Source organism: Salvelinus fontinalis, chromosome 39 (genome assembly GCF_029448725.1).
Source record: "Salvelinus fontinalis isolate EN_2023a chromosome 39, ASM2944872v1, whole genome shotgun sequence".
NCBI classification, from domain to species: Eukaryota; Metazoa; Chordata; class Actinopteri; order Salmoniformes; family Salmonidae; genus Salvelinus; species Salvelinus fontinalis.
The window spans coordinates 13411496-13433339 of record NC_074703.1 but is presented as its reverse complement, the minus strand read 5'-3'; the positions used below and the strand labels follow the sequence as shown (position 1 = coordinate 13433339).

At 44.3% G+C, this 21844-nt stretch overlaps 1 protein-coding gene across 1 annotated transcript; it reads right to left on the bottom strand.

Moving 5' to 3' along the window:
- Positions 1-324: 324 nt before the first annotated feature.
- LOC129838263 (myotrophin) lies at positions 325-21361 on the bottom strand. Its single transcript, XM_055905088.1, has 5 exons — positions 21243-21361; positions 21011-21111; positions 10478-10591; positions 8662-8745; positions 325-1640 (listed from the first exon to the last, which is right to left on the bottom strand). The coding sequence occupies exons 2-5, from the start codon at positions 21077-21079 to the stop codon at positions 1554-1556; spliced, it is 354 nt and encodes a 117-aa protein (XP_055761063.1). The 5' UTR covers positions 21080-21111; positions 21243-21361; the 3' UTR covers positions 325-1553.
- Between the last annotated feature and the right edge of the window lie 483 nt (positions 21362-21844).

The following is a 21844-nucleotide window of genomic DNA, read 5'->3' as shown; positions in this document are numbered from 1 at the left end:
TTGTTATTCATTCAGGACAACACACTGTGCTCCAGGCTCAGACACAGCTGAAGGAGGGCTTTACTGCTGACAGTTTGACAAAGACAAGCAATACTCAAGTCATTAAGATGGAGGGCATCTAGTATGGATCGCAGTCTCGCAAGTAAGTGTGTGCACAGACGTGTATACAAAGGAACTAATATAGATTACAGTTAAGTGTGTGCACCACTCAGAAGTGTCCGTTCTAAGAGCAGAGTCAATGAGTGTTTTTCTATTTGTAAGACTGACTGAAAAGTTGACAATACCAGCAGAAAACAAAATCAATGGATTACAACACGAAGAGAATCATTTTAAGATTTTTTATTTAAGTTTTTACAGCCTTTTCCTCACAACGATGCCAGAGAGAAAGCGTTTTGTATTTTGTTTTCATTGCATTGTAATTATTTGAAAGCAACCAAAAGAGGCAGGCAGCCATTTGAGAGCGTAGCAGTAGAAGCAGTTCTGACATGCAGCAGAGCCGGCAGGTTAATCAAACCCAGAGAGCGAGAGGACCATCATTTCCCCGATCCACAGTTTGAACCCTACACCCCTGTATATCCCTCTGTTCGGAGGCCACCCACCAAATTCATCTAATAGAAAACAGACCGTGGCAACAAAGGATTGCAGACCAGAACATGTTCAAAACTCAAAGGGAAAAATATTATGCAATTCTAAATTGCATAATGGTCAATGTTGACATAATGCCATCACTACACAGCAATGTTTTAATAACAGATTAATCTTTTTTTTCCTTTTTTTTTTTTTTTTAAACATACATTTTGTAATGCCAACATGGTGATTGGTCAAGGGGGTATTTACGCTATTATACGTTAGAGTAACCTTGGTCAATAATGTTTAGTGTGATATATTATCAGTAGAGGGTTACGTAGAGTGGGTAACCAATATTATTAGCGGCCTAAACAGGACATACCCTGTCATACAGTACAAACCCCCCTAGTTGAAGCACTGGACAGTTAGCCAGTCAGGTCTACAGAGAAGAGCTACAGTACACAGCCAGGGGAAAGAGGAGGCCATCTTACTAGGCTAATAGAATTCATCTTTACAACCGTTCTCCATCTAGCACAACTGATGTTTGGAAGATGAATATAACCAAGTGGTCTTACAATATTGAAAACGGGCCACAAAATTGAACACTATTGAATGTCTCCATTTTTTTCTGCTAACATCTTTGTGAAAGGAGTGCACACAGGACTTGAGAGCGATCATATTTAAGAGTTAAGCTCTATTTATTTTTTACATTGCATCCTTGTGTGTTCAGGGAGGGTCCAAGTCAGTGCTTTTCCCCTCAGTGTTTGGTCCCTGAGGGAGACATGATTGACAAGTCCATCCATTCAATGGCTACTGAAGAGGCAAGAGACAATCCATACAACTTAAAAAATAAAACAAAAAGGGAAATCCAAAAAACACAGACAAAGCAGTGCTAAAGACAGAGGTCGGGGAAAGGGGTGTGTCCATCTTGTCTGTCTGGGGGACCACTGCTGCATCCGCCTGTCCGTCCCTTCTAGGCTCCCGTCTCACTTGAGGAGCGCCTTGATGGCGTCGGTCTCGGCGGCTTCGAAGGCGCTCTGGCCGTCCGGTCCTTTCCGCTCCTTGTCGGCTCCCTGGGGGAAGAGAGAAACATGACAGGGAGACATTATGATCTGAGTGGAGCGTCAAGGCCTCAACCTCAGTGTGAACCCTCTCTCTCAAAGTGAACTACAGGCCAAGGTTAGAATCAGTGTTCACCCTACACCCCCATCCGGCCCTCTACCCAAGGCCACAGGTTCAGCCTATCAGTAATGCTCTGTGAGAGTGGGCCAAACTGCCTGTCCCCCTCAGACGATGTAGTGTCTCTCACCCTCCCCAAGTGCATTCCAAAAGGACCGGCAAGGCACTACGCAGAATCACTGATTAACTAATCACCTAGCATCCCAAACATTATAGGTTCAAGATGAGCAAAGCTGTGCAGTGAGCAAAGCAGATTCACGCTAACCCACTGTTTCAGAACAAGATAGTGACGGTGAATGAGGGTGAAGGGAATGCAGCAAGGGCTGTAAATAATGGACAAAGGGGGATAAAACTGACGAGTGGTCGAGCATTACCAGACCAACAACTTCAATGGAAAACTTTAGCCTCTTAGCGGGGGCTTACGGAGCCCGGGTAGAAAACACGCCATTGAGTGGAAAAGCCTGACCCACTGAGTGCCAGGCAGAAAGTGTGTGAGATATATACACACACATACAGTTGAAGTAGGAAGTTTACATACACTTAGGGTGGAGTCAATAAAACTTGTCTTTCAACCACATTCCACAAATTTCTTGTTAACAAACTATAGTTTTGGCAAGTCGGTTAGGACATCTACTTTGTGAAATACACAAGCACTTTTTCCAACAATTGTTTAGACAGATTATTTCACAATTTCCAGAAGTTTACATACACTAAGTTGACTGTGCCTTTAAATAGGTTGGAAAATTTCAGAAAATTATGTCATGGCTGTAGAAGCTTCTGATAAATTATGTCAATTAGCCTGAGTCAATTGGAGGAGTATCTGTGGATGTATTTCAAGGCCTACCTTCAAACTTAGTGCCTCTTTGCTTGACATCATGGGGAAAAAAATCAAAAGAAATCAGCCAAGACCTCAGAAAGAAAATTGTAGATCCCCACAAGTCTGGTTCATCCTTAGGAGCAATTTCAAAACGCCTGAAGGTACCACGTTCATCTGTACAAACAATACTACACAAGTATAAACACCATGGGACCACGCAGCTGTCATACCGCTCAGGAAGGAGACACGTTCTGTCTCCTAGAGATGAATGTACTTGGGTGCGAAAAGTGCAAATCAATCCCAGAACAGCAGCAAAAGGACCTTGTGAAGATGCTGGAGTACACAGGTACAAAAGTATCTATATCCACAGTAAAACAAGTCCTATATCGACATAACCTGAAAGGCCGCTCAGCAAGGAAGAAGCCACTGTTCCAAAACCGCCATAAAGCCAGACTACGGTTTGCAACTGCACATTGGGACAAAGATTGTACTTTTTGGATAAATGTACTATGGTCTGATGAAACAAAAATAGAACTGTTTGGCCATAATGACCATTGTTATGTTTGGAGAAAAAGGGGATGCTTTTAAGCCGAAGAACACCATCCCAACCGTGAAGCACGGGGGTGACAGCATCATGTTGTGGGGGTGCTTTGCTGCAGGAGGGACTGGTGCGCTTCACAAAACAGATGGCATGAGGTAGGAAAATTGTGGATATTGAAGCAACATCTCAAGACATCAGTCATGAAGCTAAAGCTTGGTCGCAAATGGGTCTTCCAAATGAACTATGATCCCAAGCAGACTTCCAAAGTTGTGGCAAAATGGCTTAAGGACATCAAAGTCAAGGTGTTGGAGTGGCAATCACAAAGCCCTGACCTCAATCCTATAGAATATTTGTGAGCTGAACTGAAAAAGCTTGTGCGAGCAAGGAGGCCTTCAAACCTGACTCAGTTACACCAGCTCTGTCAGGAGGAATGGGCCTAAATTCACCTAACTTATTGTGGGACGATTGTTGAAGGCTACTAAAAACGTTTGACCCAAGTCTAACAATTTAAAGGCAATGCTACCAAATACTAATTGAGTGTATGTAAACTTCTGACCCACTGGGAATGTGGTGAAAGAAAGAAAAGCTGAAATCGTTCTCTCTATTATTCTGACATTTCACATTCTTAAAATAAAGTGGTGATCCTAACTGACCTAAGACAGGGAATTTTTACTATGATTAAATGTCAGGAATTGTGAAAAACTAAGTTTACATACACCATAGCCAAATATATTTAAACTTCCAACTTCAACTGTATATTTATGTATGTGTGTCAGAGAAAGAGGGTAATTGTGTGTTCATGAGAGAGAGGTTGTGTTTGTGTGTGTGTGCTGCCAAAAGGGGCATCGGAGCAGGCATGATGGATGAGTGATGGATACCCTCTTTGATAGGAATCTCAAAAATTGGGGGGGGGGGGGATCTACATTTAAGAGTTTATTTGCATCTAGCAACAGTTTACATTGTTTTGATGCAACTTTGTGAAGAAAAAAAAATACATTGTATTTTATTTACAATGACGACCCGGGCTAAGTGAGATTGTATGGGTTTCAACATTCATAACAGGACCAAACTATCACTAAAGAAATGTGGTAACATGGTTAAACAAATCATACATCAATCTGCAGACACGCAGTGAGAGAGAACGAGCGGGAGCGAAGCCTCAACACCTGTACTTGGATGGTGTGTTAGTGAGGCATCTTGTGACCAAGCCTGGTGTTCTCCATGGTCATCGTGTTCTCAGCACTAGTGGGCTGATGGCAAAAGAACGAGGAGGAAAAGGAGACGGAGGCTCTCTAGCTCAGGGGAAGTCATTAGCTAGCAGCTGGTACCGGCGGAGGAGGGCGGAGGGCCCAGAAGTAGCAGTACTCCACATGCCTCATTTACACAACAGCACCACCTCACCCCGACGCTCACCTCAACAAGACTCCTAGTCAACACAGCCTGGGAGAAGGCTTCTACCTACCTACAGGAGCCTTCCAGCACCATCTAATGAGCATTCCCTGACTCTCATTTAACTGGAGCTACATAGCTGTATTGTCCAGTGAAGACCAACTCGTGTTGTCGTACACTGACACGGCTTCTCACTCTCCCTGGGCTCTACTGAGGGGGGGGGGGGGAGCCTCCTCCTCCCTGTCCCTCAAGTATACAGTTGTCATCTTATCTATCATGGACATCCACCGGTCCCCACTTAGAATAATGAGCTAGTCTAAAATGGGAGTACTGACAATAGCCAGTAAACACTGATGGTCCAAACATCCAGCCAGGAAGAGATTGAGGCTGCAACAAGTTGTTTTATTTAACCTTTAACTAGGCAAGTCAGTTAAGGACAAATTCCAATTTACAAATGAAGGCCTACCCCGGACGACGTTGGGTCAGTTGTGCGCCACACATTGGGACTCCCAATCACAGCCGGGTGTGATACAGCCTGAACTAAGTGAGATGTATGCTAGCCATAATGAATAAGAGTGACCCAGTCAAATATAGAGACCGCAGCATCCTGGAGTGACAGAGCCAAACGTCACCACGGAGTGTGGTGTGCAGTAAGTAGTAATAGGGGTTTATGTAAGTCTGCCTCTTGGCCGAGGTGTCCATTAAGTCTTCATTATGCCATTGAGTGGAAAGGAGAGACTGCCCATGCATAATCTATCAGGCCCTCAGACCTCCCCTCAGGATTGGTTATAAGATGTGATGCTTACAGGAGTCCATCGACCCGCCCGCTCCTGGGTGTTTGACCAAAACACGAGCAGGGTGCTGATGGCTGAAACAGCACAAGGAGGGGGTACTGTAAGACAACAGGAGGGTAAGGGGGATGCTGTACTGTAACATTTAGCAGGCGCTCTTACCCAGAACTACTTACAGTAGTGACTGCATACATTTTCATAGTGGTCCCCTGTGGGAATTGAACCCACAAGCGCCATGCTCTACCAACTGAGCTACACGGGACCACTATAAGACTGGAAAAGGTAGTACTATATATACACACACACACACACAGTGGTCCACAACAACCCACTTCTGGCATCTATTGCCGAGCACATGAAAAAGTATCTTGACTAGTTAGCTTTTGGGACCAAACATCCACGACACAGTATGATCACGTCTCACTCCCCCCAGTCCTCCTCCCTCCTAGCTAGCAACATGCCCATAGTGGTGTGCAGAGGGCTACATTTAGACAGGGAGGAAGTGGTAGTCTGCACAATCCTACTAACTCATTTCCTGTTACCCAGCCAACCCTTCATCCAAGTGATAAATCCATCATGACATTCTTCACTCTGCGGTGCCCATACACAATCACTTTCCCTGGCTTGCCTAGCAGTGTAGACTGGCGCCTGATCAGGAGGATGTAACGTTGCAGAACGTTCTTCTGTAGATAGAAAGGTATGACGTAGAACAGATGATTGCCAAATATAATGAGTAGAGGTGACACGGTTCCTTATTCCATCTGAAAAGTTTCACGTCACTGAATACACCCCAGGTCTAATGCAGCTAGAAGACTAGAAAAGGCTAGCCTGAATAATATCATACTCCGACCCAAGGGCCGAAGTCAACAGTCCACTGTTAAGAGTGTGGTCTATGGTGAATGGTGGGATGGGCTGAGAGTTGGGATTAAAAGAGTTTGTTTGGTAATGTATTTTTGTTATGCGACTGCTTTATATGAAAGTACAGTGTATGTAAAATGTATGTATGTGGCAGAAAAGCTGTATAAAAAAATTATAGATTTGTCCTCTGAAGAGAGAGGGGGGGGGGGGGGGGCGATGGGTTAATAAAAATCTATTTAAAAGAGTGGGAGTTGTTTAGGGTGGTAGGGAGGGCTTCTCAGTGTTGATTCATAATTAACAAGCCTCGTGTTGTTCGGTAGCCGTCTCTCTGGCCTGTAGTCAAGTCAGCAACTCTCCTTCCCCCAGCCTGCCGGCTGGTTAGGGTCAAACACAGGGTTAACAGACCTTCGATAATGCAGGAACCACCTGGGGGCAGTCAGAGGTCAGCTCCCATGAAGCTCAGGGGCACACTTCCAAGACTATCAAGCATTTTGTCCAGAATGAACCCTTGAGTTATCATGAATCACACATTCTGGTAGTAGTAGACTACCGATGCAGTATCAGATTCCTCTGAATGTTTCTTAAAGCTGAATAAACGAGCGGACATGAATCAATGAGTAGACATTCAAGCACTGGCCTGCTGTGGCTCTTGTAAAAACAGCGTGGGCAAAGAGAGAGCCAGAGAGAAAGTGTTTCAGAGCTCCAGTCCTGATGGTGACGCTGGTGCTTCTGGCTGAAATGAGCCATCAGGCTGCTGTGGTGTGGAGCGGTGACTCTTATCTCCTCGCACTCCACTTCGGGCCTAACCCCTGCTGATGAGCCCTTGGCTGGTGGCGACCCGGACCTGCCTTCGACTGATGACAAACGCCACATTCTTATATTTGCCTGAAGGGGTTTCAATTGCTGACGCATGGCGCTCAGACTATCCCCTCCCTACGAGGTGATCTGGTTCCATCCATACATCTCTGTCTCTGCATGCATCATGACTGTGTCCTCTCCACAAGTAATGTTGGTGCCGGGCGATTTATGTGGAGGGTCATGTCCGTAGGATGCAAAGAGGGGCGCCGCTTGGAGGTTGGACACAGGCGAGTGGCGGCGTGTTTTGGTGGTCCCGTCATGGGTAAGTCCCTTAACCGCTGTGGCGCTGGCTCACTCGCTGAGTGAGGACCGTCTACGCAACTCCCGGAGAAGAGTGGCACGGTGCCTTCGTGTACCCCGCCTCATTTAGCCTGGCTGGGAGAAGACAGATGCTTACCTACTGGAAAGTGGGTTTCCATTGTCACAGTCAAAACAAGAAAACACAAACTCAATCCATCCACATACATACATGTGTGTATGCCTCAGCATTTGTGTGTGTATATATATATACATACATACACACACACACACACTGCTCAAAAAAATAAAGGGAACACTAAAATAACACATCCTCGATCTGAATGAATGAAATATTCTTATTAAATACTTTCTTTACATAGTTGAATGTGCTGACAACAAAATCACACAAATTATCAATGGAAATCAAATTTATCAACCCATAGAGGTCTGGATTTGGAGTCACACTCAAAATTAAAGTGGAAAACCACACCACAGGCACATTCACCAGGAAACGAAATGTCCATATTGTGCATCTACCCTTTGTGCTGTGCAGCTACGAGTGAGGGGGGGTTGCATCCATTTCACAGCAGTTTGGCACGTTTTCAGAGAGAGCGAGAGAAGGGGCAAGAAAGAGGGGAAAGTGATATAAGCCTCCACAGGGCTTACCATTAGAGAACTGAGACATCTGTCATTTCTATGTGGCTGCACCACAGGTACCTCACCGAGCCGGCACGCCATGATAACAGATAGCAGCTGGGAAAACGTGAGCTGAATGAAAACTAACACCACACAGTGAGTGACTGGCTCTACTCCACAAGGCAGTGCCCAAATCATGTCCTGTATGTACAGTTCTGCATCAAACAAATAGGGTCGAAAAATCACTGCTCTGACTTCACTGTGATAGTAGTTACTGTGTACTATGAGTAAGATGTTTTTAATAATCACCGCTCGAAGAATACATAATCTGATTGCATGAATCCAAAATGGCAGCATTACAGGACTGTAAAAGCAGCTCCTTGGTGTCCAGGAAAAGTGTTGGTACCACACCACCACTCCTAACTACAGCAGTGGGTGACTGCCAGGACAGAGGTGTCACATTCAGCCACTGGATCATCATCATCATCTCAGTGTTCCAGAGCTGAGCGAGAGGTGTGTGTGTGTGTGTGTGTGGCACTAGCTGGTGGGAGAGTAAGAAACAGCAGCAGTGCTGTGTGATGAGGTCTGGGAACATTCCAGCTCCCTCCACACAGAACAGAAGGTTTGGGCAGCCAGGACCAGACAGTCACTGAACATTCAGCCTTTACTGTAGTCCCTTGTCATACAGGAGTTACCTCAGCAGTTACACATCACACAGAACTTCCAACACAGAAATGGCTCTGACGAGTGTAAAGACAGCTCTGTGCACGTGTGTGTGGCGTTACCTTTTCTAGCAGGATCTTGACACAGGTGAGGTGACCCTCGTACGTGGCAGAGAGCAGCGGAGTGATACCATGTTTGTCTGGGGCCTGTAGGAGACCAAAGAAAGTGTGAGAAGAGAGTGGGCAGGTTTGTGTGTGGACAGGCGCCATACATCAGCAGACCAGTCGTCCTGCCTCCAACACAAGGGCACATCACGTCACTCTCGTTATCACAGGAAATAACTCAGAGGGAGCTATTTTATTTCTCTCCTTATCACATCAATGAATAATAAAGGAAACCCACTCTGCCACTATTTATCTCCCCTGTTTCAGGAGCCCTGGCTGGGGCCCCTTATCTGAAGGGACTGGGGAAGAGAGACAGGGAGTTACGCATTCTATTGGGGGGGTTAGTGATACAAGCCTAGAGAAAACAAAATGGTGTAACAGCCAGACTGATGGATGTTGGAGTGAATGACAAGTGTGGTGGTGATCAGACCGTGAGGCAGATAAGGGAGGTTGGGAGAGGACATCTACAGACTGTGTGCAGTAAAAGTTGGGCCTAGTTAACAAGCTATTTTTACAAGCTAAATTCACACAGGTACATTCCAGAACTTCCAGCTCTAGCAAGTATCACCTGAACGGTCAACACGTGTCTGTGTGAAACTATAACGTCTTGGGTCAGTGACACCCATAAGCACATTCAGGCTTGTGTTGCATTATTGACGGCCTGAGGGGATTGAGACCAAAGTACAGCTTCGAATAAGGTTAAGAATTTCTAATGATATTAAGAATAGTTTCACACCGAGGCTACCTAGAAAGATACTAGCGCAGAACTGTACAATACGGTCACCTTCCCTAACTTGTAAATGCCACAACCATCACACTACTCCATCCCATTGTAACAGCAGATTGATTCCCTCCACCGCAGTGGTAATGAGTGAGGCTCAGGGGAGCATTCTGACAGACTATGTGGCCAGTTAGTCTTTGCTGCTCTGAGGGAATTGATGGGGGAGATGCTTCAGGAGAATGACAAGTCCCTTATAAAAAGAAGAAACCCATTGGTCCAAACATAAACCTTAACCACTCTCTACATGTCTAAACAACACGAGCAGAGTCTACAGTAGTTAAGTCATGTCAATCTGCGTCGTTTTTTATTTATTTAACTAGGTTAAGAACACATTTTTATTTTCAATGACGGCCTGCCTCACGGTCTGAACAGTGGGCTAACTGCCTTGTTCAGGGGCAGAACGACAGATTTTTACCTTGTCAGCTCGGGGATTCGATCTCGAAACCTTTTGGTTACTGGCCCAACGCTCTAACCACTAGGCAGGTCTCTGTCTACTACAGTATGTGGTTGACTATAGTGGAAGCATTGTGGGAGTGGATTCAGAATAAGGGAGTGTTGTTCTCTCTGGTACCATTAGATCTATTCAATAAGCAAATGAATGCAAACACAGAGTGGAAAACGCATCATTCCTTCCTCCTTGGTCATCAGTAATAACTGATCTCTCTAACGTGAGCAGATCGGTGACAGAGAGGCCACCACAGCCTTCTTTCATATCACTACTAATAAAATGAAGAGGGACTGGTATTAGAATACTAATATAACAGCAGTAGGACCTATATTGACAGCAGTATTCTAATAACTGTATAACAGCAGTAGGACCTATATTGACAGCAGTATTCTAATAACTGTATAACAGCAGTAGGACCTATATTGACAGCAGTATTCTAATAACTGTATAACAGCAGTAGGACCTATATTGACTGCAGTATTCTAATAACTGTATAACAGCAGTAGGCCTATATTGATATCAGTATTCCCACTAGCAGCTCTTACGTTGACATCTGCTCCCTTGGAGAGGAGGAACTCCAGCATCTCAGCCTGGCCACAGTCAGCAGCATAGTGCAGGGGCTTCCTGCCACCCTCCAGGGTCCTGTTCACATCCTCATCCTAAAAAACACAGTTAACATATCATCACCTACACAACTTCCCCTCCTGTATCAAGACTTGGTCACCCGCTTGCTAAAAAAGGAACATAACTGTGTGCATGTCCGTACAGTAAGTGTTTAATACAATGGAAATCCCTTCTTGTTCCAGAAACCCCCCTCAGTTCAAAACACACAGAGAACGTCACACAATAACACCACACAAGGCGCCTCCTCCCAGAGTCTCCCTGCTGTGGTATTGCGAGGCCTCAAACTGTCAAGCCTGCAGGCGAGAGGAAAGATAGGCTCTATAGCTCTTCCACAGTCCATTGTGTGGAGCGGTGGGTAGTCCTGAAAAGACAATACTCAGAGACCGGTCACTCAGACCGGTCAGCGTCATGCACTTTTCTCATTTGCTGGCTATGTGGCCTGAGGAAAGAAGACTGGAATGTATTCACCTGCTAAGCATCCTGCTATGCTGCATAAAACCAACCCATGTTAGCTTTGAATGACTTTCTATAGTACCTGGCTAGCAACAGGACAGATATGGATTCCCAGACAGCAGTTCTATATGTCACCTATACATTAGCTAGGCCCTACGGTGTACCCATGAACATGAAACAGTACCTACTCTGAGCTTGTGTGACAGAGATATATCTTTTTACAGGAAGCAAGAGTGTGGAGAGACACTGGAGCTGGGGTTGAGTGCATGACTATCCTTCGTCTCTGTGTTGGTCACCAGCAGACAGATTTTTCACTTTAAAATGTATGCCAAACTAAAACCATTGATTTCAAAGTAAAAAAATAAATAATTATACAGCTCTATACACAATGACTACTTCGAACAATTCCCACAGTAAATAAAATAAATACATTTACACTAACAAAAAAAAAACTTGAAGCAAAGTTTGGTTAAAGAATTACAGTAATATGTCCCTCAGTTTCCAAACTTTGTTTATGCATAGTTACTGTAAATGTGTGTGTAAAATGTTCAGTGGAAATTGTTAAGAGTAGGCAAGTCCTTGTGCATAGAGTTGTATGGTTTGTCAAACTTTGAAATCAATGGTTTTTGTTTGAGTCTCCGCATAACTCCATTACCGCAGATCTGCCCTAAGGCAACGAGGCCATCAGGGGGATGAGTCGGGGTCTGGGCTAGGCTTCAGATGTGCCTCTCGGGCGTGATAATCAATCTGGCTCAGAAAAGGTTACAGCCAGGCTTTGGGTAATGCTAGCACCACTCACCTGCTGTCAAAAGCTTAGGCTAGACAGCACAGTGATCCAATAATGCCGTTGCTGCAATTCATTGGATTTCTGAAGCTTGATAGGTCTCCATAGCTCAGGTAAATGTAGCCTATGGTCCATCCATGTGTTGTAATCAGAGTTTACACGTTCCTCTCTACTCTCCCATGAGTTAGGCCAATATAGCCTAGTTAGAAGGGTTCCTATTGGCTAAACTGAAACAGCAGCTGCAGACGCAATTTGCCCTTCCTGCAGTTCAAATAAACTCAGCAAAAAAAAGAAACGTCCTCTCACTGTCGACTGCGTTTATTTTCAGCAAACATGTGTATGAACATAAGATTCAAGAGACAAACTAAACAAGTTCCACAGACATGTGACTAACAGAAATTGAATGTGTCCCTGAACAAAGGGGGATCAAAATCAAAAGTCAGTATCTGGTGTGGCCATCAGCTGCATTAAGTACTGCAGTGCATCTCCTCATGGACTGCACCAGATTTGCCAGTTCTTGTTGTGAGATGTTACCCCACTCTTCCACCAAGGCACCTGCAAGTTTCCGGACATTTCTGGGGGGGTGGGGGGGAAATGGCCCGAGCCCTCACCCTCCGATCCAACAGGTCCCAGACGTGCTCAATTGAAACCCTGGTTCGTTGCTGGCCATGGCAGAACACTGACATTCCTGTCTTGCAGGAAATCACACTGCTCGTTCTGTGTATGGCTGGTGGTCTTGTCATGCTGGAGGGTCATGTCAGGATGAGCCTGCAGGAAGGGTACCACATGAGGGAGAAGGATGTCTTCCCTGTAACGCACAGCGTTGAGATTGCCTGCAATGACAAGCTCAGTCCAATGATGCTGTGACACACCACCCCAGACCATGACGGACCCTCCACATTGATCCCGCTCAAGAGTACAGGCCTCGGTGTAACGCTCATTCCTTAGATGATAAATGCTAATCCGACCATCTCCCCTGGTGAGACAAACTGCGACTCGTCAGTGAAGAGCACTTTTTGCCAGTCCTGTCCAGCGACGGTGGGTTTGTGCCCATAGGCAACGTTGTTACCGGTGAGGTCTGGTGAGGACCTGCCTTACAACAGGCCTACAAGCCCTCAGTCCAGCCTCTCAGCCTATTGCGGACGGTCTGAGCACTGATAGAGGGATTGTGCGTTCCTGGTGTAACTCGGGCAGTTGTTGTTCCCATCCTGTACCTGTCCCGCAGGTGTGATGTTCTGATGTACCGATCCTGTGCAGGTGTTGTTACACGTGGTCTGCCACTGGAGAGGACGATCAGCTGTCCGTCTGGTCTCCCTGTAGCGCTGTCTTAGGCGTCTTGCAGTACGGACATTGCAATTTATTGCCCTGGCCACATCTGCAGTCCTCATGCCTCCTTGCAGCATGCCTAAGGTACGTTCACGCAGATGAGCAGGGACCCTGGGCATCTTTCTTTTGGTGTTTTTCAGAGTCAGTAGAAAGGCCTCTTTAGTGTCCTAAGTTTTCATAATCGCGACCTTAAATTGCCTACCGTCTGTAATAGAGTTTGACCGATTATGACCTTAACGCTGATACCGATAACGATTATTGGAGGACCAAAAATGCCGATAGCGATATAATTATTATATATATTTATTTAAACGGCCGATGAAAACATTTTATATTTGTAATAATGACAATTACAACAAATACTGAATGAACACTTATTTTAACTTAATATAATACATCAATAAAATCCATTTAGCATCAAATAAATAATGAAACATGTTCAATTTGGCTTAAATAATGCAAAAACAAAGTGTTGGAGAAGAAAGTGAAATATGTGCTATGTAAGAAAGCTAAAGTTTAAGTTCATTGCTCAGAACATGAGAACATATGAAAGCTGGTGGTTCCTTTTAACAAAAGTCTTCAATATTCCCAGGTAAGAAGTTTTAGGTTGTAGTTATTATAGGAATTATAGGACTATTTCTCTATACGATTTGTATTTCATATACCTTTGACTATTTGATGTTCTTATAGGCACTTTAGTATTGCCAGTGTAACAGTATAGCTTCCGTCCCTCTCCTCGCCCCTACCTGGGCTCGAACCAGGAACACACCGACAACAGCCACCCTCGAAGCAGCGTTACCCATGCAGAGCAAGGGGAACAACTACTCCAAGTCTCAGAGCGAGTGACGTTTGAAACGCTATTAGCGTGCAACACGCTAACTAGATAACCGATGTGAAATGGCTACACCAGCCTTATCTCGGGAGCTGATAGGCTTGAAGTCATAAACAGTGCAATGCTTGAAGCATTGCGAAGAGCTGCTGGCAAAACGCACGAAAGTGCTGTTTGAATGAATGCTTACGAGTCTGCTGGTGCACATCGCTCAGTCAGGCTGCTTTATCAAATCATAGAATCATAAAACACGGGACGAGATGTTGAAACTGTCCATTGTGCCAATAGATGGTATGCACTCACATGAGATTTGCCGTGATGTTGACAGAGTGGCATGGGAGGTTTATTTCTTAGACTGGGTTAAGATGTCAATTTTGGGACACATCCTCAGTAGTGTGCCTTCGAATCAGTGGGTGTTTCGGCCTTTAATCACTAAACACCCTCATCAAAGGTGGCCAGCTAAAGGGTGATCAAGCCTTAGCTTGTGTCCTATGCCCAATTAAGATTTCCCATGGGACTATGCAAGGCAGGGGCGTCCTCTTCCCTGAGCCAGCCCTACAGCTGACCGCATACCTCATATGCCCTCCTCAAGTTGGATGGATCTGAATTGGGTTCTCAGGTGGGGGGGGGGGTCATGAAGTTATAGCCCAGCAAGGGTCCTTCCGTTTGATCCAGATCCACTGGCTGCCTCTTTCAGCTGCTTGAGAAACTGCTCTGACGGTCTGCCGCAGAGCCTGTCCATGGATTCCAAGTTCTTTCAGCAACCTGATGGTGGAAGAAGCCACGAATCCTCTGCATCCCACTTCAACTGGCCAGACTTTTGCATTCCAGCCACGCTGAGTTGCGTCTGCTGCCAACTCTGTGTAACGCAGTTTCTTACGCTCGTAGGCCTCTTCAACAGAGTTTTCCCACGGGACTGTGAGCTCTATGATGTACACAGCCTTTCGTGAAGGGGACCAGAGTACCATGTCTGGCCTAAGGTTGGTAGAAGCAATCTCAGGTGGAAAAATGAGTTGCTGGCCAATATCGACAAGCATCTTCCAGTCCCGGGCCATGCCTAGGTGTCCAGTTTCTGGCTTTGTAGGAGGATGCTTGGGCCTTTTCTGTCCCTCCCGGATGAATGTTGTTGTTTTGACGGGATTGCTTGTTTTTGGAGGTAATGAATTGGTTGCACTCCTCTTGGTCTCAAGTGCTGCAGCCAGGCTCTTGAGGACCTGATTGTGCCTCCAGGTGTAGCGGCCTTGTGAGAGGCTGGTCTTGCAACCTGTCATATGCCTGAGAGTCACTGGAGCTGGGCAGAGGGGGCAGGTCGGGTCCTCGCCATGCCATTGATGTAGGTTTTTTGGTGATGGAAGCACATCATAAACAGCTCTTATGATGAAGCTGATGTTGCTTGCCTCCATTTGCCAAAGCTCACTCCAGTTGATCTTTCTCCTCTCCAGGCCTTCCCACCGCGTCCATTGCCCTTGTTTAGCAAGAGAGACAGCCTTTGCATTTCTTGCAGTCTCCTCCTGTCTGCGCACCTCCTCGGCCACCAGCTTCCTGCGTTCAGATGTTGCCTTATGGAACGTTGGTTTGCTTGCTGCCAGGCCAAAGCCTCCTCTTCCATGCTGGATATTCCCCAAAATGTCTTGGTGTCTCAGGGCTGATATTGCTTGCTGCACAGCCTTGGATGATGTCCATTTCCATCCAGTTTGTAGGGGAGGTGCAGCCTTGCTGATGGTCTGGTCTTTGGAGTCCTTCAATGTCATCTGAAGTCTTACTTTAGAGCACTTGTACTCCTCCGTTAGACTTGTAAGAGGTAGTTCAAGGACCCCTTTGCCATAGAGGCCGATGTTACTCAGGCATCGTGGGACACCCAGCCATTTCTTCACGTATGAGTTAGACTTAATTATAACATAATAACACAGAAATACGAGCCTTAGGTCATTAATTTGGTCGAATCCGGAAACTATTGTCTCGAAAACAAAACGTTTATTCTTTCAGTGAAATACGGAACCGTTCCGTATTTTATCTAACGGGTGGCATCAATAAATCTAAATATTCCTGTTAACATTGAAGGTTGTGCAATGTATGTCATAATTACGTAAAATTCTGGCAAATTAGTTCGCAATGAGCCAGGCGGCCCAAACTGTTGCATATACTCTGACTCTGCGTGCAATGAACGCAAGAGAAGTGACAATTTCACCTGGTTAATATTGTCTGCTAACCTGGATTTCTTTTAGCTAAATATGCAGGTTTAAAAATATATACTTCTGTGTATTGATTTTAAGAAAGGCATTGATGTTTATGGTTAGGTAAACGTTGGAGCAACGACAGTCCTTTTTCGTGAATGCCACTGCATCGATTATATGCAACGCAGGACACGTTAGATAAACTAGTAATATCATCAACCATGTGTAGTTATAACTAGGGATTATGATTGATTGATTGTTTTTTTATAAGATAAGTTTAATGCTAGCTAGCAACTTACCGTGGCTGCTTACTGCATTCGCGTAACAGGCGGGCTCCTCGTGAGGCAGGTGGTTAGAGCGCTGGACTAGTTAAGTGTAAGGTTGCAAGATTGAATCCCTGAGCTGACAAGGTAAAAATCTGTCGTTCTGCCCCTGAACAAGGCAGTTAACCCACTGTTCAGACCGTGAGGCAGGCCGTCATTGAAAATAAGAATGTGTTCTTAACTGACTTGCCTAGTTAAATAAAGGTGTGAAAAATTATTTAAATTAAAATCGGTTTCCAAAATTACCGATTTCCGATTGTTATGAAAACGGCCCTAATTAATCGGCAATTCCAATTAAATCGGTCGACCTCTAGTCTGTAAGCTGTTAGTCTTAAAGACTGTTCCACAGGTGTATGTTCATTAATTGTTTATGGTTCATTGAACAAGCATGGGAAACAGAGTTTGAACCCTTTACAATGAAGATATTTGGATTTTTTACAGATTATCTTTGAAAGACAAGGTCCTGAAAACAGGACATTTCTTTTTTTGCTGAGTTTATGAATACATATGACAAACATAACTGCTTTCCCCGACAGTGATATGTGTAGGCAAACTGCTCTCGTCACTAGCTGTATGACTGGCTATATATGCACCAATCACCCACAGATCCCCACTGGTCTGCCTCTGGCATGCTTCCCTGTATCACAATTCCCCTGAAGGTCAAGAAAAACACAGTGGGAAATGGATTCCACGTCTTCATTTTACAACCCATCCAAGTGAATCCATTAGGCATGATGGAATCTCATCCCCGTTATAATAGTTTTCAGATATGACCTCCAGTAGCTGGGTGACATGGGGCCAATTTAAATGGTTTCATTACGGTTGGGGGATAAGGGAAACCACAGTGGATCACAGTCTAATATCCACATGTACAGTATCAAGTGTCTAGGAGCTGCCTGCTTTTGAAAAATCGTTGGCATCGGGCGGAAAAACCCATCTCTGCAATTGAATGGCCCATATCTGAAACATTTCCATCCTACTGCAACCTATTGTAATCTGGGATGATTGGGCTGGATTTACACAGGCAGCCCAATTCTGATCTTTTGGTCAATTACTGGCAAAACATCTGATATGATTGGCCTTAGCACTAATTAGTGGTAAAAGATCAGAATTGGGTTGCCTGTGTAAATGCAGCCTTTGAGATCAATATGAGTAATGCAGTATCTCAGTGCTTTATTAATGTTCTTGTTCTTCCATACCTCTGACTGATTGGACTCAATTACCAAAAGCTGAAAAGGAAAGCAGAGCCTAAATACTGTCCACAAATGGTTAGGGCTAGGCTATTTCACAGAAGTTAGACCTACAGTTGAAGTTGGAAGTTTACATACACCTTAGCCAAATATATTTAAACTCAGTTTTTCCACAATTCCTGACATTTAATCCTAGTAAAAATTCCCTGTCTTAGGTTAGTTAGGATCACCACTTTATTTTAAGAATGTGAAATGTCAGAATAATGGAGAGAACGATTTCATCTTTTCTTTCTTTCACGACATTCCCAGTGGGTCAGAAGTTTACATATACTCAATTAGTATTTAATAGCATTGCCTTTAAAATCGTTTAACTTGGGTCAAACGTTTTTAGTAGCCTTCAACAATCGTCCCACAATAAGTTGGGTGAATTTAGGCCCATTCCTCCTGACAGAGCTGGTGTAACTGAGTCAGGTTTGAAGGCCTCCTTGCTCGCACAAGCTTTTTCAGTTCTGCTCACAAATATTCTATAGGATTGAGGTCAGGGCTTTGTGATTGCCACTCCAACACCTTGACTTTGATGTCCTTAAGCCATTTTGCCACAACTTCGGAAGTCTGCTTGGGGTCATTGTTCATTTGGAAGACCCATTTGCGACCAAGCTTTAGCTTCGTGACTGATGTCTTGAGATGTTGCTTCAATATATCCACAATTTTCCTGCCTCATGCCATCTGTTTTGTGAAGCGCACCAGTCCCTCCTGCAGCAAAGCACTCCCACAACATGATGCTGCCAACCCTGTGCTTCACGGTTGGGATGGTGTTCTTCAGCTTGCAAGCTTCCATTTTTTTCCTGAGGTCTTCGCTGATTTCTTTTGATTTTCCCATGATGTCAAGCAAAGAGGCACCGAGTTTGAAGGTAGGCCTTGAAATACATCCACAGGTACTCCTCCAATTGACAACAAATAGGCTATTAGAAGCTTCTAAAGGCATGAAATAATTTTCAGAAATTTTCCAAGCTATTTAAAGGCACAGTCAACTTAGTGTATGTAAACTTCTGACCCACTGGAATTGTGATACAGTGAATTATAAGTGAAATAGTCTGTCTGTAAACAATTGTTGGAAAGAATCCTTGTGTCATGCACAAAGTAGATGTCCTAACCGACTTGCCAAAACTATAGTTTGTTAACAAGAAATTGTGGAGTGGCTGAAAAATGAGTTAATGACTCCAACCTAAGTGTCTGTATCAGTTGATTAGCTATAAAGAATAGAGGGCTGATAGTAGGCTAGGAGCTAGACAGTCTAAACAAAATGCATAAAAAGACATGTTGCTTTCACAGGCCTACCGATTCAGTGTGGTTAGGCTTTCAACAAGTTGAACCACAGTTATTTTAAAGGTGTTCAACCTACACCAGACTGGCTAAACCTCAAACCACAAGCCGTGTTTCAGTATTATTTTCAGGTACTGTACAGAAAGATCCAATGCTTAGACACCTTATGTACTGTGCATTTGAAATAATGTCCCCTTTTCCACATTTTGTTACGTTCCAACCTTATTCTAAAATGAATTAAATTACCCCCCCCCCCCCATCGATTTACACTCAATACCCCATAATGACAAAGCAAAAATAGGGTTAGAAATGTTTGCAACTGTATTAAAATAAAATATTTTAATATCTTATTTACATATGTATTCAGACCCTTTGCTATGAGACTCGAAATTGAGCTGAAGTGTATCCATTTTCTATTGATTGGACATGATTTGGAAAGGCACACACCTGTCTAAGGTCCCACAGTTGACAGTGCATGGCTGAGCAAAAATCAAGCCATGCGGTTGAAGGAATGGTCAGTAGAGTTCTTTGACAGGATTGTGTCGAGGCACAGATCTGGGGAAGGGTACCAAAACATTTCTGCAGCATTGAAGGTCCTCAAGAACACAGTGGACTCCATCCTTCTTGAAATGGAAGAAGTTAGGAACCACCTAGACTTTTCCTAGAGCAATGGTCACTCAGAGCTCCTCTGTGGAAATGGGAGAACCTTCCAGAAGGACAACCATCTCTGCTGTACTTCACCAATCAGGGCTTTATGGTAGTGGTCAGACAGAAGCCAGTCATTAGTAAAAAGAGGAAAAAAAAGGCACACTGCAGCCCTAAAGGACCCTCAGAAACAAGATTCTCTGGTCTGATGAAACCAACATTGTACCCTTTGGTCTGAATGCCAAGCGTCGCGTCTGGAGGATGCCTGGCATTATCCCGACAGTGAACCATGGTGGTGGCAGCATCATGTTGTGGTGATGTTTTTCAGCGGCAGGGAATGGGAGACTAGTCAGGATCGAGGCAAAGATGAACGGAGGAAAGTACAGAAAGATCATTGATGAAAATCTGCTCCAGAGCGCTCCGTACCTCAGACACCTTCCAACAGAACAACGACCCTAGGCACACAGCCTATTTCATGTCTAGGATTGGATCAAAATAAGTTAGTGACTAAAGATGACCAGTTTACAGACCAATAGCTAATGTGTCAGTGCTCTAAAAATGGTATAGGTGTGACCTGAAAATAAGTGAGCCTCAGTATGGAGGCTGAATGATAAGATAATCATTTGAACAGTTTCCCTGAACATCCTCATTCAAAGCAGAGAGCAAACACGTAGTACGATTAGGCCTACGTAATGTTTTCAACACCATGAAGTTAGCAAGCCATCTCCCTAACGTTAGCAAGCCTGCCATCTAAATAGATCTGCCTTGCAACAAAGCTCTGAGACACCCGCACACTTCACACTACATCACGCTAGCTGTCACAACAACACGGACCAGTGGATCTGGCTATAGCTAGTTACAGACTGCTTGCTAAAACCAAGCATAACTGATTCTCAAGCAGGATCCAACTATCTAGCTAAAAAAGTAGTTCACGTTAGCTAGGTACTTGACCATATATATGCGTTTGTCTGCAGTAATTGTCATTCATTAGGCAATAGCAAACATACACACCGATACAGTGATTGAATCAGATTACAACAAGTTGTTGCAGTGGGGTTGCAACGTAGCTAGTTAGCCATTTATCTATAGTATGGTAAGTTACTTTGCTAGCGCTAGCTATCCAATCTACCCAATATAGCTAGCGATTGCTACAAACGTTTGTAAAAGCAAACCTTCTAGCTAGCTAACTACAATGAGTTGGTGATAGTTGAGTGAACGGATAGTTAGCTAATGTATGTATGCTAAGCTAGCTATGAAAGTTAGCTACCTAGCTAGCTAACCTTGCAACGCAATAGCTAACGACGTTTGCTAGCTAACGTATACAGACAAAACATTGCTAGCTAATGTTAGCTAGATAGCACACTTAGCAGTCTGATTTGCGAGTAAGTTATCTACAGTATATCGTACCTTCATTAGGGTCTTAACCTCGTCCAGGTCTCCATTTTTCAAGGCCCACATCAATTCTTTATCCCCCATTTTCTTGTGTTCAACAGTTCACTGCGGCTTCCCTGTTGAAAAAGGCAGCTGTCAAACTTCTCTCAGGGCAAGCAATGCTTGACAGATCTCTCAGTAGTAAATGGAAAGACGTCTATAAAATTTGCAGCGTTACATGAATTAAATAATTTTCTAAATTGAACACCTGGTACTTATAGAGTGCAGGCAATTGTTAAAAAATAAAGTTTCAAAGAAAGAACAGTAGAGGAGGTCCGCCTTTCTCTCGTGAAGCGTTTCCGATGCCGCTCATCCGGAAGTTAACCTTTCCTTCAGTCAGCTTGCCCGAAAATACGGTTTCCACACACACAAAGTCAAAATTGTCTAGATCTAAACAATTAACATTAAAAAAAAATAAGTTTAGGGTTAGGCATAATTGTATCAGTGTAGTTAAGGTTAGGTTCAAGGTTTAAAATCAAATATTTAGAAGATAAATTGTAGAAATGGGCGGGGTTTATGAATTTGTGGCTGTGGTAACTAGTGACGACCCGAGAACGCAGATCTTCTTCGTGTAAATTTCCGAGACAGTTTTTTGAGTATTGCAGCCTTTCTCACAGTTCGGAATGGGAATTCCACATTTGTGACAACAACAAAAAATATATATGGAAATGTCAACTGGAAAAATAAAATTTGCACCACCCTCTAACCCTGCACCTATAAAATCAAAACACCCCCCTTATCCCACTACTGTTCTCTAACAGTTCCTACTCCTGGCCACTAGCTTGGGAGGACAAGACTCCTTCTTTCAAT

Excerpts from the sequence above, each read along its gene's own strand:
- LOC129838263 (XM_055905088.1), bottom strand. The coding sequence starts at position 21,079 with ATGGGGGATAAAGAATTGATGTGGGCCTTGAAAAATGGAGACCTGGAC. Across the intron at positions 8,746-10,477 it reads CCAAGGGAGCAGATGTCAAC|GCCCCAGACAAACATGGTAT; the intron begins GTAAGAGCTGCT and ends GGTCTCCTACAG. Across the intron at positions 1,641-8,661 it reads TCAAGATCCTGCTAGAAAAG|GGAGCCGACAAGGAGCGGAA; the intron begins GTAACGCCACAC and ends CTCTTCCCCCAG.